We start from the raw sequence: 13,005 nt of genomic DNA, 5'->3' as shown, positions 1-13,005 counted from the left end.
CTCGTGAAATGACCATTGTGCCAAAGATGCGTGGTGGTAATATAGCACAATGTTAGTCTATAACATTTAGGGGTTAATTATCATTTTTGACACATAGGGAATGATGAGTCCAGAAAAATCATTAAGGTCGTCCATTAATATGGACAACCTTGCATCTTTAGTAGGCCATCAAAGAGAACCACTCAACACATTCAATAATGACCATCAAAGGTCTTAAACTCTCATCAAGACAAAGAACGTTACAATCAAGGTAATAATCACCCTAATTTATGTATAATAACTACCTAAGTCACCTATAAAAGGGACCATTTGTCTCACTAGCTAAGGTATGTCAAAAACTAGTACAAAATACTACCAAACACTACCTATTTACATAATATATGGGCCGATACTAACTTAAGCATCGGAGGCTCCCCCACCGGGCACAACTCGGTGGTCTCTTCGATCTATCTCTCTTTCATTTTGCAGGTCTTACAAGATCGTCTAATGCTTCGGATTGGACGAGTGATCCAACTGACGATTTTGGCATCATCAGTTTGGCGCCGTCTGTGGGAAGAGACTAGCCGTTCAGCTCTTCCTAAGACAAAAGGGTTACTCTGCTCAATCTAGGACCACAGATACTGAAAATGCTAAGCTCGTCCCAAAACCATTGACAAAGAATGCATATCCACACGTCAATAGACAAAGAAGTGACCACAGCCACTCCAATGAACGATCTCAATTAACTGATCCATAGATATGTTCATGGCCATCGCAACAACACCACTAGCTATCCTCAAAAATCTTTGGCCGGATCGAGACAAGCCTCACTACCGCAGACACTCCAAAAAAAAAAAAACAAATCTCGCTCATCGTCTGTGACAACAATAACGGGCTCCTTGAGCCCCACTTCTTTGTGCTGCCGCAAATCTGAGTTGAAATTTTCTTCAATCATACCATGTGGACATTTCACATCATTATGAGTGTCAAAATGGTAACGGAGGGGGCTAGACAAGATAGGACACAAAAGGGATAAATTTTCGTGGTTTTCTTTAGACTCACTTGGTACCAGGTATGTTATTTAATAACTCAATTGCTTATGTTAGCTAGTCTAGGCCATCCATCAGAAGATGGGTAATCCTTAAGCCCATGTGTCATACTCATGAGGCTAAAGTGATAATAAGATGGTGGATGACCCACACGGCCAAGCCTTTTGTTATCCACTAGCACAACATATCACCATGTGCCTTTCATGCTTATCATATTCACCAATTTCAAGTTATTGTTTCTTATGTCATTTGAAATGAATCATTAACCAGCCTTTGACTAATATAAAGTAAATATTAAAAAAAAAAAAAAGAGATATTACTTCGGTTACCAACTATGATATCTTCTTTACATGGTAAATGAGTTTCTATGATGCTTATATCTACCTAGTGGCCCATCAGTTAACACACCCAACACCTACCTCTCATGCACCTTATTTTATAATAATGCTTATGTTAAGATTGTCGTTTGAGGTTACGAATTTGTAGTGCTACAGTATTTAAGTATAAGGACCATTTAAGGTAAGGGCTCTCAACTTTCGTTATTCTACCAAATTTAAAGATACTAATTTTGAGTATTGAAGAAAAATGAAGCCAAAAATCTACCATCTTACCAAAATTATATATCGTAATTTTGGACGTTAAATATGTGAAGATTTTGCATGAAGGCGGCTAGGGTTGGTATCATAGAAGTTTGGTTGCATTCCAATTTCTGCTGCCTTAATGGAATTAGCATTTATGTTGGACACTTCAATGCTATTCCCCACTAATATTGCCCCATTAATTCCGTATCAATTAGCTAAGCTGGAGTGGTTAAAGACCATATCAAATTCATCCTTTTTGGAAAGGAAATCAGAATCATTGCACCTTATGTTAGTCATAATCACTTCCTTATTTTTCGGCATTGAGTGATTATCATTTATGGCCCCAAACCTTTCTGTCTCCTCCCTCAAACTTCGTTGCACAATTACTTCGATAACTGCCTCCATGGTCTGATTTTCCTCCTCCCCTTTCTCCGCCACTGTTGGTTCTGTGTCCGCCGAAGTTGTAGTGCCTGACTGAACGAGACCCACATTATGAGAGCTACCTTCATCCCTGCTCTGTGCCTGCAATCTACATGCCCTCTTCTCATAGTAACCGGAGAGATGCTTTATCACCGCTCTTCTTTCCCAATATGTCTTGCTAAAATAGGAAAAGACGAAATCCACTAATCCAGTATTATTGCTTTGCCCAAAATAATAAATCTCAATTTTTAGTCGTTAGAGAAAATGAAGCAAAAATTTATTACCGTACAAGATTATAGCTTCAGATATTAAAGAGGAGGGGCAATTCTTATTTTGCTTCCAAGTTTAAAAACCCCAAATCCAAGAATTAAAACAAGAGATTATTCGGTTTTCTTTTTATAAATAAGGCAACATATTGAATTATAAGCATACATATGCATGTGACATTTACTCTAAATAACATGACAACTATTTTTGACCGTCAATCTTAAATAATTTTAGGATAGTATCTTTTATTATTCCATCAAAAAAAAAAAAAAAAACTTGAAAAGTAAGTTTCAAGCAAAATTGCAAATTTTATATTTGCCTTATAGGCTTAAAAATAAGAAATGTTGCTCATTGACATTCCAAGTTTCAAGATCCCAATTTTAGGTATCTAAAAGCATGGAGCCAGATATAATTATTGGGCTTGAGATTCTTCTTGCTCCCTTTAAAATTAAAACATCGCATGCCAAATTATTTCTCTGAATTTTGCATGCGCTTGTGCGCAACTAATTAATTACATGTGCAAAACATCATTTTCTTTTGATATATATCTCTTATGTTATAGTTCGTCAAAAAATAGATCCCTTTTAGGAGAAATCCTATGAGCATATGATTGATTATGAATTCACAAATAATAATTGTGACCCACTATTCCAAACCTTTCTAAATGATATTGGCTGCATTAATTTTGAGAAGGAATTTCAAAACATATTTGTGTTATGTAAACACTCTAATGGATATTATGCCATGTCATAGATGCATCAACATATATCGGCCTTAAGTTAGAAATTTTTTTAATTAATTGTGAATTTCTTTATTGATATTGTTGCTCCTAGTCTAACACTTTGCACAAAAGAGACTACATGTAGTACAACCACTAGACTAGAGCAACTAGACTATCTCGATTGTACATATACTACCAAGTCCACAGGATTAAGGATGAGGACTCATCAAGAAGAGCTTGCTAAAAAGAAGATTAGAGGTATGTGACATGATAGCAACGTACCACCACATCTCTATCTATATATAATTGTTGACACTGTTATAAGGTAATTTTGTACCAAGGCCAAAAATCATGGAAAGGCCTAGACTCTTTCCATAGCATCACGGATATTTCTTTCATAATGGCACTACTATATGTCTATAATTGTTGACACTACTATATGTCTATTACATAATGGCTCACACAATGGTATATATGAGGCATGATGTTAAAACATTAGCTTAAATATTTATTGAATGGGAAAGTATGATAATAGATCACATGTCAAGCATAAGTACTCTCTTTAAATTGCAGTATATGCGTAACCAATTAGGCATGTAATAATAGAAGCACATGGCATAACCTTCGTCCCTAAAGGAAGGAAATATAACCTTGAATGATCAAAGTGTTCTAATACTTGTACCTTCAAAAGAATGAAGCAAAAGAGATCTAAGCCTCAAACATGAAATAGCATGTTAAGCTTAACAAAGAGATCCTAAAAGAGGGAGAGCTTGTCAAGAAGACTACAACAATGAAAAGATCGAGGTACGTACACAATAGTATCGCGATTTAAGGTCTCTTGTTGAGGTAACTCATTTATTTCTTTCTCTTTAATTAGCCATGCCAAATATTATCTTATTAGAATTAAGTGCATATCAAGCTTGCATGATCATTACAAGTATGCATATATGGAACATGTTGAAAATATTGCCATAAAATTGTTACAATTATCACGACCAATTTGACTATATTATTAGTAGCATATGTTTCATCGTCATGAATCTGAGAAGTTCTATTAAGTTTCCTAAACTTAAAATGCTAGATGGTCATGTTCACAATATACTCATGAATTTAAGTCTCAATGAGTTTCCACTATCTCCATCAACTCACCAAAATCTTCTTAAATTGCTTTAAAAATCATATACGGTGCAAGCACCTAACAAAGACCAGTTTAAAGAAGTATATAATCAAATAGCTTCAATTTTTATACTTCTCTATGATTCATATAGAATACACTTCAGCTTGTATAGCATGCAATTGCATATTTGTACATTGTCATGCAACTAGCACTATTGAAGTGACTTAAGCATACAATTAAAGAAGAAGGAAGAGGAAATTGCTATTACAAACGGCAATGACCATAGTCATCAAAGCACGCCAAAAAAAAAAAAAAAAAAAAAAAAGAGGTTCCAATCATGATAGACCATTCCTCTAGTTGTCAACAAAAGAGAATTGTACTTTTCACCTTTGAACAGGGGCAAAAATGTGGCCTAGTTTTTACGCCTTCAAAAAAATTGATACAAAAGAGATCTAGACCTTAAACATGAAGTATCATGTTGAGCTTAAAAAAATCTTGAAAAGAGAAGAGCTCATCATCTTAAAAAGGGAAGAGCTTGTCAAGAAGATCCCAGCAATAAAAAGAACGAGCTATGTGACAAAATAATATTGTCATTTAAGGTAACACATTTATCTCTGTCTCTTTTATATTTGTCTATAAAAATTACACCTAGTAAGGTTTCATGCAAAATTATATGCATTACTAGACAGATCACAAAAGAGGTAAAACTCTAGGATTACAAGGAAATAAGAAAAAGGTCTACCTAGGCTATTGGTAACTTATTATTTATATATGAATTGTCCTAAAATTCTTGTTTAACCAAGTCTTGGCAAGTGCATGTACTAATTAATGCAGATATCAACATGGCCTCAAAAAGGTCTAAAACGACATAGCGTTGAGGAATCTTTTCAGCAACAAGTGACAAGATTCCTTAAGTGATAAGATTCCGGCAAGACGAATGTAAATCACTAACGAAACCCAAGTGACAAGATTCCTTAAATGGATGTAAGTCACCAAAAAATGGCTAAGTGATAAGATTCCGTCAGAACAGATGTAAATCACTAACGAAGCCCAAGTGACAAGATTCCTTAAATGGATGTAAGTCACCAAAAAATGGCTAAGTGATAAGATTCCACCAGAACGAATGTAAATCACTAACGAAGCCCAAGTGACAAGATTCCTTAAATGGATGTAAGTCACCAAAAAATGGCTAAGTGATAAGATTCTGCCAGGACGGATGTAAATCACTGACGAAGCCTAAGTGACAAGATTCCTTAAATGGATGTAAGTCACCAAAAAATGGCTAAGTGATAAGATTCCGTCAGGACGGATTTAAATCATTGACGAAACCCAAGTGACAAGATTCCTTAAATGGATGTAAGTCACCAAAAAATGGCTAAGTGATAAGATTCCGTTAGGATAGATGTAAATCACTGACTTAGTCTAAGTGACAAGATTCCTTAAATGGATGTAAGTCACTAAAAAAAAAAAATGGACAAGATTCCGCTAGAACGATTTAAATCACTAACGAAACCCAAGTGACAAGATTCCTTATATGGATGTAAGTCACCAAAAAATGGCTAAGTGATAAGATTCCGTTAGAATGGATGTAAATCACTGACTTAGTCTAAGTGACAAGATTCCTTAAATGGATGTAAATCACCAAAAAAATGGACAAGATTCCGCTAGAACGATGTAAATCACTGACGAAGTCTAAATGACGAAGCTCCATAACTAGATGTAAGTCACCTAAAAGTGGCTAAGTGACTAAATACCTTTAGGTGAGTGTAAGCAGACAAGGATTCTTACACAAGTGCAAGTCACATGCAAATCAAGAATATCAAATGTGACAACTAGAAAATGAATAAAAGAAGAAGCATCGAAGTGATCAAAGATGGTCGTCCAAAGAAATCACCTCGCTCTTTAGCAGTGATAAAAAATGGTCGTCCAAAGAAATTAGCCTGCTCTTCAGCAGTGATAAAAAATGATCTTCAAAAGAAATTAGCTCACTTTCAAGATCGAGTTATGATCACTCGAACGTCCAAAAAGACCTTCAAAAGGCAGATACTAAGAAGTTATCACAAAAATACTACCATTCTTGAAGAAGAAGGTAGTTGAAGATAAAGAAGCCTGAATCTAAACAAGTTAAGAATATTTCTTAAGCCTGACCAGCATAAAGCAAAATCAGACTTGGGAATGGGGGGCAACTGATGAGTCCAGAAAAATCATTAAGGTCGTCCATTAATATGGACAACCTTGCATCTTTAGTAGGCCATCAAAGAGAACCACTCAACACATTCAATAATGACCATCAAAGGTCTTAAACTCTCATCAAGACAAAGAACGTTACAATCAAGGTAATAATCACCCTAATTTATGTATAACAGCTACCTAAGTCACCTATAAAAGGGACAATTTGTCTCACTAGCTAAGGTATGTCAAAAACTAGTACAAAATACTAGAAAACACTACCTATTTACATAATATATGACCCGATACTAACTTAAGCATCGGAGGCTTTCCCACCGGGCACAACTCGGTGGTCTCTTCGATCTATCTCTCTTTCATCTTGCAGGTCTTACAAGATCGTCTAATGCTTCGGATTGGACAAGTGATCCAACTAACGATTTTGGCATCATCAGGGAAAATGTTAGAAACTAAAGTGGTAATTAGCCCTTTTTTTTTTCTTGAATGGCGTATATATGTTGATAAAAAGATAAAAGACATTAGTGATTAGAAAATAGTTTTTTTTTTCTTTTTTCTTTTTTCTTTTAAATTGTTTTTGAACCATGGACTGTAATAAGACTTCTCATATAATTTTCTTAGGATTCGAGAATTTAAAATTTTATCCTTCAGTTCCTGCCAATTAATAGAATACAACATAAATGACTCAAAACTTTTTTTTGGAAGTATCACAGACATTATTCAAAGCATCTTTACTGTAAAATTACTTCAACAAATGAATGTTCCTTGAAAGACGAAATCCAAGTCACTTTCCATATTACGAGTCCTTAGAGATTGAATACAATTTTTTTCTAAATTAACTGTGAACAAGTAGGCAAATTAGCTGGAGGTGGCAGAATGCTTGTTTCCGCGGTGGTTCCATTCTTCACAATGAGGACCGTGTCCATACCCCAGCTTGCGTGCCTTTCCAAATGACAGTGCATAAACCACACCCCTGAAAAATAGATATCATCCATGTTATCCAAAAAGTGGTACACTAATTGTATTTTGAGAGAGAGAGAGATTACCTGGATTATTAGCAAAAAATCTAATCGTAGCCCACCCATTCTTAGGAACTCCAATGGTGTTAACTTCTGGTGGATCATTCAGATTGTAAGTACTTGGGGAAGAGGTAGCATTGAAATTTCCATAACCTGTCCCAACCAAATAGAAGCTAAAACCATGTAGATGCATTGGGTGATTCTCTGCAGTCTCAACGTTTGTCCCTTGGAACACTATTTCCACTGCTTCCCCATAATTTATCAACCTTGCCTTTGTTCCTTGGCTTGGGTATAACGTATTATTACCCACATCTCCTGTGAAGTTAAAAATATAGGGTGGCTGACTCGGGAAATCACTTCCGAAAACGCCTGTCAAGCTCCTGTGTATAGTTTCAAAAATTAGGTAATTTTCGTTAACAAGCTTAAGTTACAATCATTTTGATTTAAAAAAAAAAAAAATTAAATCATTTTATAATTGGATCTGGTTAATGTGTGCTAAGGCACATTTTAAACTTTCTATTTTTGAAAATATTTTCTCAGAAATTGAAAAAGCTGTTATTACTTTTTCAATTTTCAAGAAAATTTTTTTCAAAAATGAAAATTAATATATGCTTTAAGGACACACATTAGTAAAATCCTTTATAATTTAGTGATACTTGCACATTCTCCCAGAAGTGAGATTTATGGGACTAGATGCTATTCTATCATTTGCTTTAAAAGAAAAGTGATTTTTATAGCTCCTCGTAACAATAACAATAAGAATTATAATTTGTTTTTGTTCTTTTCTTATTATTATTAGTACTTCTGCATATAATCATTTTACACTAAAGCAAATAAAATATAAAAATTCTGTACAAATTACAACCTCCATAGATTTATTATATTAGTTATCTCAATTAAATTCAAATATATACATGATTATATTAATTACTTAAACACAATTATTATTATCTTGTATAAAGATAATTAAATTTAATATAGTAAGATGTTGAATTTAACTTGGAAACTTAATTTACTATACCTAAGTTTTAGCAATAATTTAATTTAATATATCATATTTTTCATGCTTGTACTTTAAGCCTTCTCGGTAAAAGATTTTGTTAAGCAAAAAAGGGAAGAGAGAAAACATAAAATAGAGTGGTGTAGTACCTGTAGTATGCTTGTAGTATATCAATGGATGGGGTCACAAAACTTACGTTATTTAAGCTTGCAGCTAGCCTGTTACCATTTGGACCCCCACACGACGCATTAGCACAAAGTATTTCGTTTACAGAAACTGCGATGAAAATTTGTGTGGTGATATTTTTGGGCACATTAATTGGGTGTTCAACACTTGCCAAAGATCTTATGCGAGTTGTGAAGTTGTCTGCAGCATCCCGGTCTGTGACATTAGGAAGGGTCGGATAGGGAATAGAGGATGGAAGTGTATAATTGCCTGTGTACTCAAGAATAGCTGATGTATTGGTACTATCAAATGGAGCATTGGAGTCCAAGAAAGGAGTAGCAGCTATGTAATAGTGACTTGGAGACTGGTTTGCTGTGAGCAAAATATCCATTGTTTGCCCTGGGGTAATCATGATGTAACTTGTGGTTACGGGCTTTATGTATGCACCATCATGCGCCACAACTGTGAAGTTGTGTTTTGCGATTCCAAAGAACATTTCTTCATTCATCACTGCGCTTACTAGACGGAGAAGATATGTTTTCCCATACTCAACTGTAAGTTTATATGAAGTATCTGCATCATGAAATTATAATGATCAGAAAATGATGTGCAAGTTCTCTTCACTTACATTGCTGACCAATATTAGCTGACAACGACAAGCTCATTTCATTAAGTAATAACGTTTTTAGTATACATTGATATTTCATACCATTAGAACAATTGTTTGGAAATCCTGGTTGTCCATTGATAGTATAAGCATCTGATAGTGTTGGATCAGCGCCGGTAGCTGTGGCATTATCTATTATCTCTTTCACATCTCCCTTATACCATTCCCCTGCAACAAGGTTAAGATTTAGGTATATAATACTTGGGCTTTGATTGTTGGACTCTCTTTATACCGCCTCCATACATATCATTTGTAATCATGTGTTATAATTAACATTCTTGAAAATTTTGAACACCTAATATGAAAATAATCAAAATATAAACATTGTGTGTACAAAGTTTATATAAAAAATGTGGAACAATAATTTCCCATAATACTTCACTTTAGATTTTAGATAGCTAGGACATGCAAGGGCAGAACTAGATAATTTAAAATAATAATAAAAAGTCTATTAATCTCCCATATAAAAGACTATAAATAATTAATTAAAATTTCTTAATTATCAACCGCTCCTTGAAAATTAGATATTTTAAATTCAAATATTCAAAAGGTTGGAATTTTCAATTAAGCATACTCATCTTATAAAATGAAAATAAAGCTATAAATAATATACTTGGGACAAAGGATGATGGGAGGAGAAATAAAGGCAGGGTAGAATGAATGTACTAATTTTAGGATATGTTTGATATACAATAATAAATCATGTAATGAAATGGTTATTTATGTGTAATAATTATTTAGTTATTTGGTTAAAATTTTATTATATGAAATAGTTATTTCTTATATTAAGAAATATATATCTCTACTATTTACAAATTTATGACAATTTCATAATATGCTCTAATATTTTTAAACAAACACTAACATATGTGTATGCATTCATGTAGACATGAATATTATTTAAATTATGATAATATAGTCTCGTCTTTCCAAGCAAAAATTCCTCATCCTACCCCTCAAAATTTCCCAATTATTAAGGTATGTATATGTTGTATGCTATTAACATGTTTGGGTTTGGCGTAGAGTTGTTGGACCAATTTTGAAATATGGGGAAAGCTTTCAAAATTTTTCACAAACTTTTTTTTCTTTTCAAATGCTGACATTGTTTGCTATAATTGGTGAAAAGCAAAATTAGTGTAAGTGGTGGATTCATATTAAAGTAATTTTGTTCTAATCATTACTTGTCACCATATTGTGTGGTGAAAAAAAAATAGTCCCTAGCGTTGCTCTTACCAAGTATGAGTACTTGTTCCGCAGCAGGCTCGGGAAATGGATAAGTGGTATTAGCCTCAGGTAAAATAACAATGGCACCATGGACCGTGGCACGTGTCCAATCACTATGTGCATGCCACCACAGAGTTCCTTCTTCATCTGAAAATATGACCTCATAAGTGAAATTTTTTCCTGGTTTGATGGGACATTGTGTAATGTTCTCAGGACCGTCTGACCATGGATTTCTTGGTTGTTTCACTCCATGCCTATAAAAAAAGTTAAAAGTATTCATGAGTTTTGTTGATGAACACTGGATGACACATCGTATCATGCATTGTGGTACTAATGTATAAAGTTGTATAATATCTACATGACTTTATTTTATTATTATTTTACAATAAGTGAGGGAGGGGAATATAAACCCAAGTTCTCCTCATTAGGAAATTGAGATAATATCATTTAACTATAAGACTCTAACATCTTGACAAGTGTTATATAATTTTGTTCTTTAGTTAAAAAGCAGCATGTTTTAGACATTTTCTTGGACGAAACTTGAGCCCATCATTATTTATTTATAGCATGGTAACCGAATAATGTCATCAGCTTGCATATATGTATCACTTTCTTTCTTTCTTTCATTTTTATTTTATTTTATTTTATTTTTTTAGGTTGCGTTTGGCATTGGCTGAAAAATGCAAATTTTTTTTTCCTATTCAATTTTTTTTTGCTACTATTTAGCTTATTTTTGGTACTATTTATGGGTTACACTATATTATTTTAGCAAGTTTTTAGCTTTATTTACAGTATCTTTAACAAAAAATTTTCAGTTTTAACTAAATAAGTTGTTTCCAAACGTATTCTAAGAGTAGTTAATGGAGGAGTCCTTGGGTCAACCGGGGAATTGGCCTTGGTCATCCAAAAATACAGAATAATAACTAATAATTTATTGAAGTGTATTTTAGTTAACTCAATTAGTAAACTTTCTTAATAAACAATTATCATGAAACTATATGTTGAAATTCTATTGAATCTAAAAAAATATATATTAATTGATTATTATCATGGAACCATAGGTTGAAATACAGTGAAATCAGTGATTTTTTTTTCTTTTCTACTTCATTTTTTGGTAAACAGAAAAAAAAAAAAGAAAAAAGAAAAAAGAAAAAGGAAGCAATACTTTTGATCAAACAGGAAAAAAAAAAAAAAAAAAATACAAAAATAAAAGAACAATGCAATTTCCTTTCAAAATTGATAACATTTCTTCTCTATGCAATAATTTGTTTCCTATTTTGTGAAAATTCGTTTATAAAAAATTTAATTAAATTTACAAGTTTATTAATTTAGTCTCTTTTTTTTTTTTTTTTAATTTATAAAGTTTTAACTGTTAAATTCAAATATATATCATATGGAGTATAACTTTGCTGTTTTGGAATCAAATCCCAACTTTGTCCCTAAGAGTTAGGGAGAAGTGAACCCGAACATGTATGAAGGATCCACACTTCAAATATTAGTTTTTTCCAACATGCATGAGAACACATTTCAAATAAAATAAAATCTTTATGTATAACTTTTTAGAATCTCATTTTTCTGTTGTTCTATCAACTTTCACCAAATAAACTTTTAATAAAATAAAAATAGTCCTCTTCTCAAAAAAAAAAAAAAAAAAAAAGTCCAAATGCACTATTTAACGTAAGTTTTTTTCTTTCTCCAAATTAGTTTGATGGTCTATATTGTGTGGAGAGAGAGAGAGAGAGAGAGAGCCATCACCAGTGAATAGTAACACCGTAGCTTGCTTCATTGTAGACATTAACATAAGCCTTATCGCCTTTGCGGACATGAATTGTTGGTCCAGGGAACTCACCGTTTACAGTAAGCATTGTCTTGTTGCTACAAAGCCTTTCAAAAAATGTGTTATTCACCTGCAACCAGAATGCAAAATATTTAAATCAAATACCATAAGATGAAAAAATTAAAGAAAAGGTGTCAATCACATTCTTTAGGTCCCTTACCAATATAGATCATTACTGATGGGTGGTTTTACATAGAAAAATAAAAATAATCAACACTTTTCCATAATGAATATATAAGAGACTTTTTTTTTTTTTTGCAGGCACACACACTTCATAAGGTTTGTGTCCAATAAATTTTACAAGGATCAAGAATATAGGGGAGACTTACAATAAAATTGTAGTGGTGGACATTATAAGCAGTGCAAACGAGCAAACCTTGTAGAAAAACAAACCCTAGAAATCCTAGGATCAAACTCATATTCTTTAGTCCCATTTCTCTATTAATTCTTACCAAATTAACAAAGAAAAACTCACTCTTTGTTTCTGGCGTTTTTATTTCTGTGACTGTCAACATGACATTAAGACCTATTTATAGACTACTAATCTTGCCACCGAAAATAATTTAAAATGTTTACGTTTTGAAATTCATACGAAAAACATGGGATTTGTACATGTGCCTGCTCCCTGTAACATTCATAAAAACATGCATTGTTACTAAGATTCCTTTTCCTTAGCCCGTTAGCCGTGGGCCAGCTAATTTTTTATTATGAGGAAAGTTGATTTTTTTTAACATACTAAATGATGCATAATCGAGACACTTTGCAATTAATTAAT

At 33.0% G+C, this 13,005-nt stretch overlaps 1 protein-coding gene across 1 annotated transcript; it reads right to left on the bottom strand.

Annotated features, from left to right (window-relative positions):
• Positions 1-7,034: 7,034 nt before the first annotated feature.
• Positions 7,035-12,707, bottom strand: LOC126713525 (laccase-14-like). The gene is made up of 7 exons (XM_050413282.1): positions 12,560-12,707; positions 12,149-12,300; positions 10,403-10,647; positions 9,212-9,337; positions 8,487-9,075; positions 7,365-7,717; positions 7,035-7,291 (listed from the first exon to the last, which is right to left on the bottom strand). The coding sequence occupies exons 1-7, from the start codon at positions 12,662-12,664 to the stop codon at positions 7,149-7,151; spliced, it is 1,713 nt and encodes a 570-aa protein (XP_050269239.1). The 5' UTR covers positions 12,665-12,707; the 3' UTR covers positions 7,035-7,148.
• Between the last annotated feature and the right edge of the window lie 298 nt (positions 12,708-13,005).

This window comes from Quercus robur, chromosome 2 (genome assembly GCF_932294415.1).
Source record: "Quercus robur chromosome 2, dhQueRobu3.1, whole genome shotgun sequence".
NCBI classification, from domain to species: domain Eukaryota; kingdom Viridiplantae; phylum Streptophyta; class Magnoliopsida; order Fagales; family Fagaceae; genus Quercus; species Quercus robur.
The sequence above is the reverse complement of the archived record's forward strand: the minus strand, read 5'-3'. Positions and strand labels throughout refer to the sequence as shown.

What these genes read in the sequence shown, in the direction of transcription:
- LOC126713525 (XM_050413282.1), bottom strand. Translation starts at nt 12,664, where the DNA reads ATGGGACTAAAGAATATGAGTTTGATCCTAGGATTTCTAGGGTTTGTT. An exon ending in TCCACCACTACAATTTTATT is followed by an intron (nt 12,301 to 12,559) that starts GTAAGTCTCCCC and finishes TTCTGGTTGCAG; the next exon opens with GTGAATAACACATTTTTTGA. An exon ending in ATTTTTTGCTAATAATCCAG is followed by an intron (nt 7,292 to 7,364) that starts GTAATCTCTCTC and finishes TCTATTTTTCAG; the next exon opens with GGGTGTGGTTTATGCACTGT.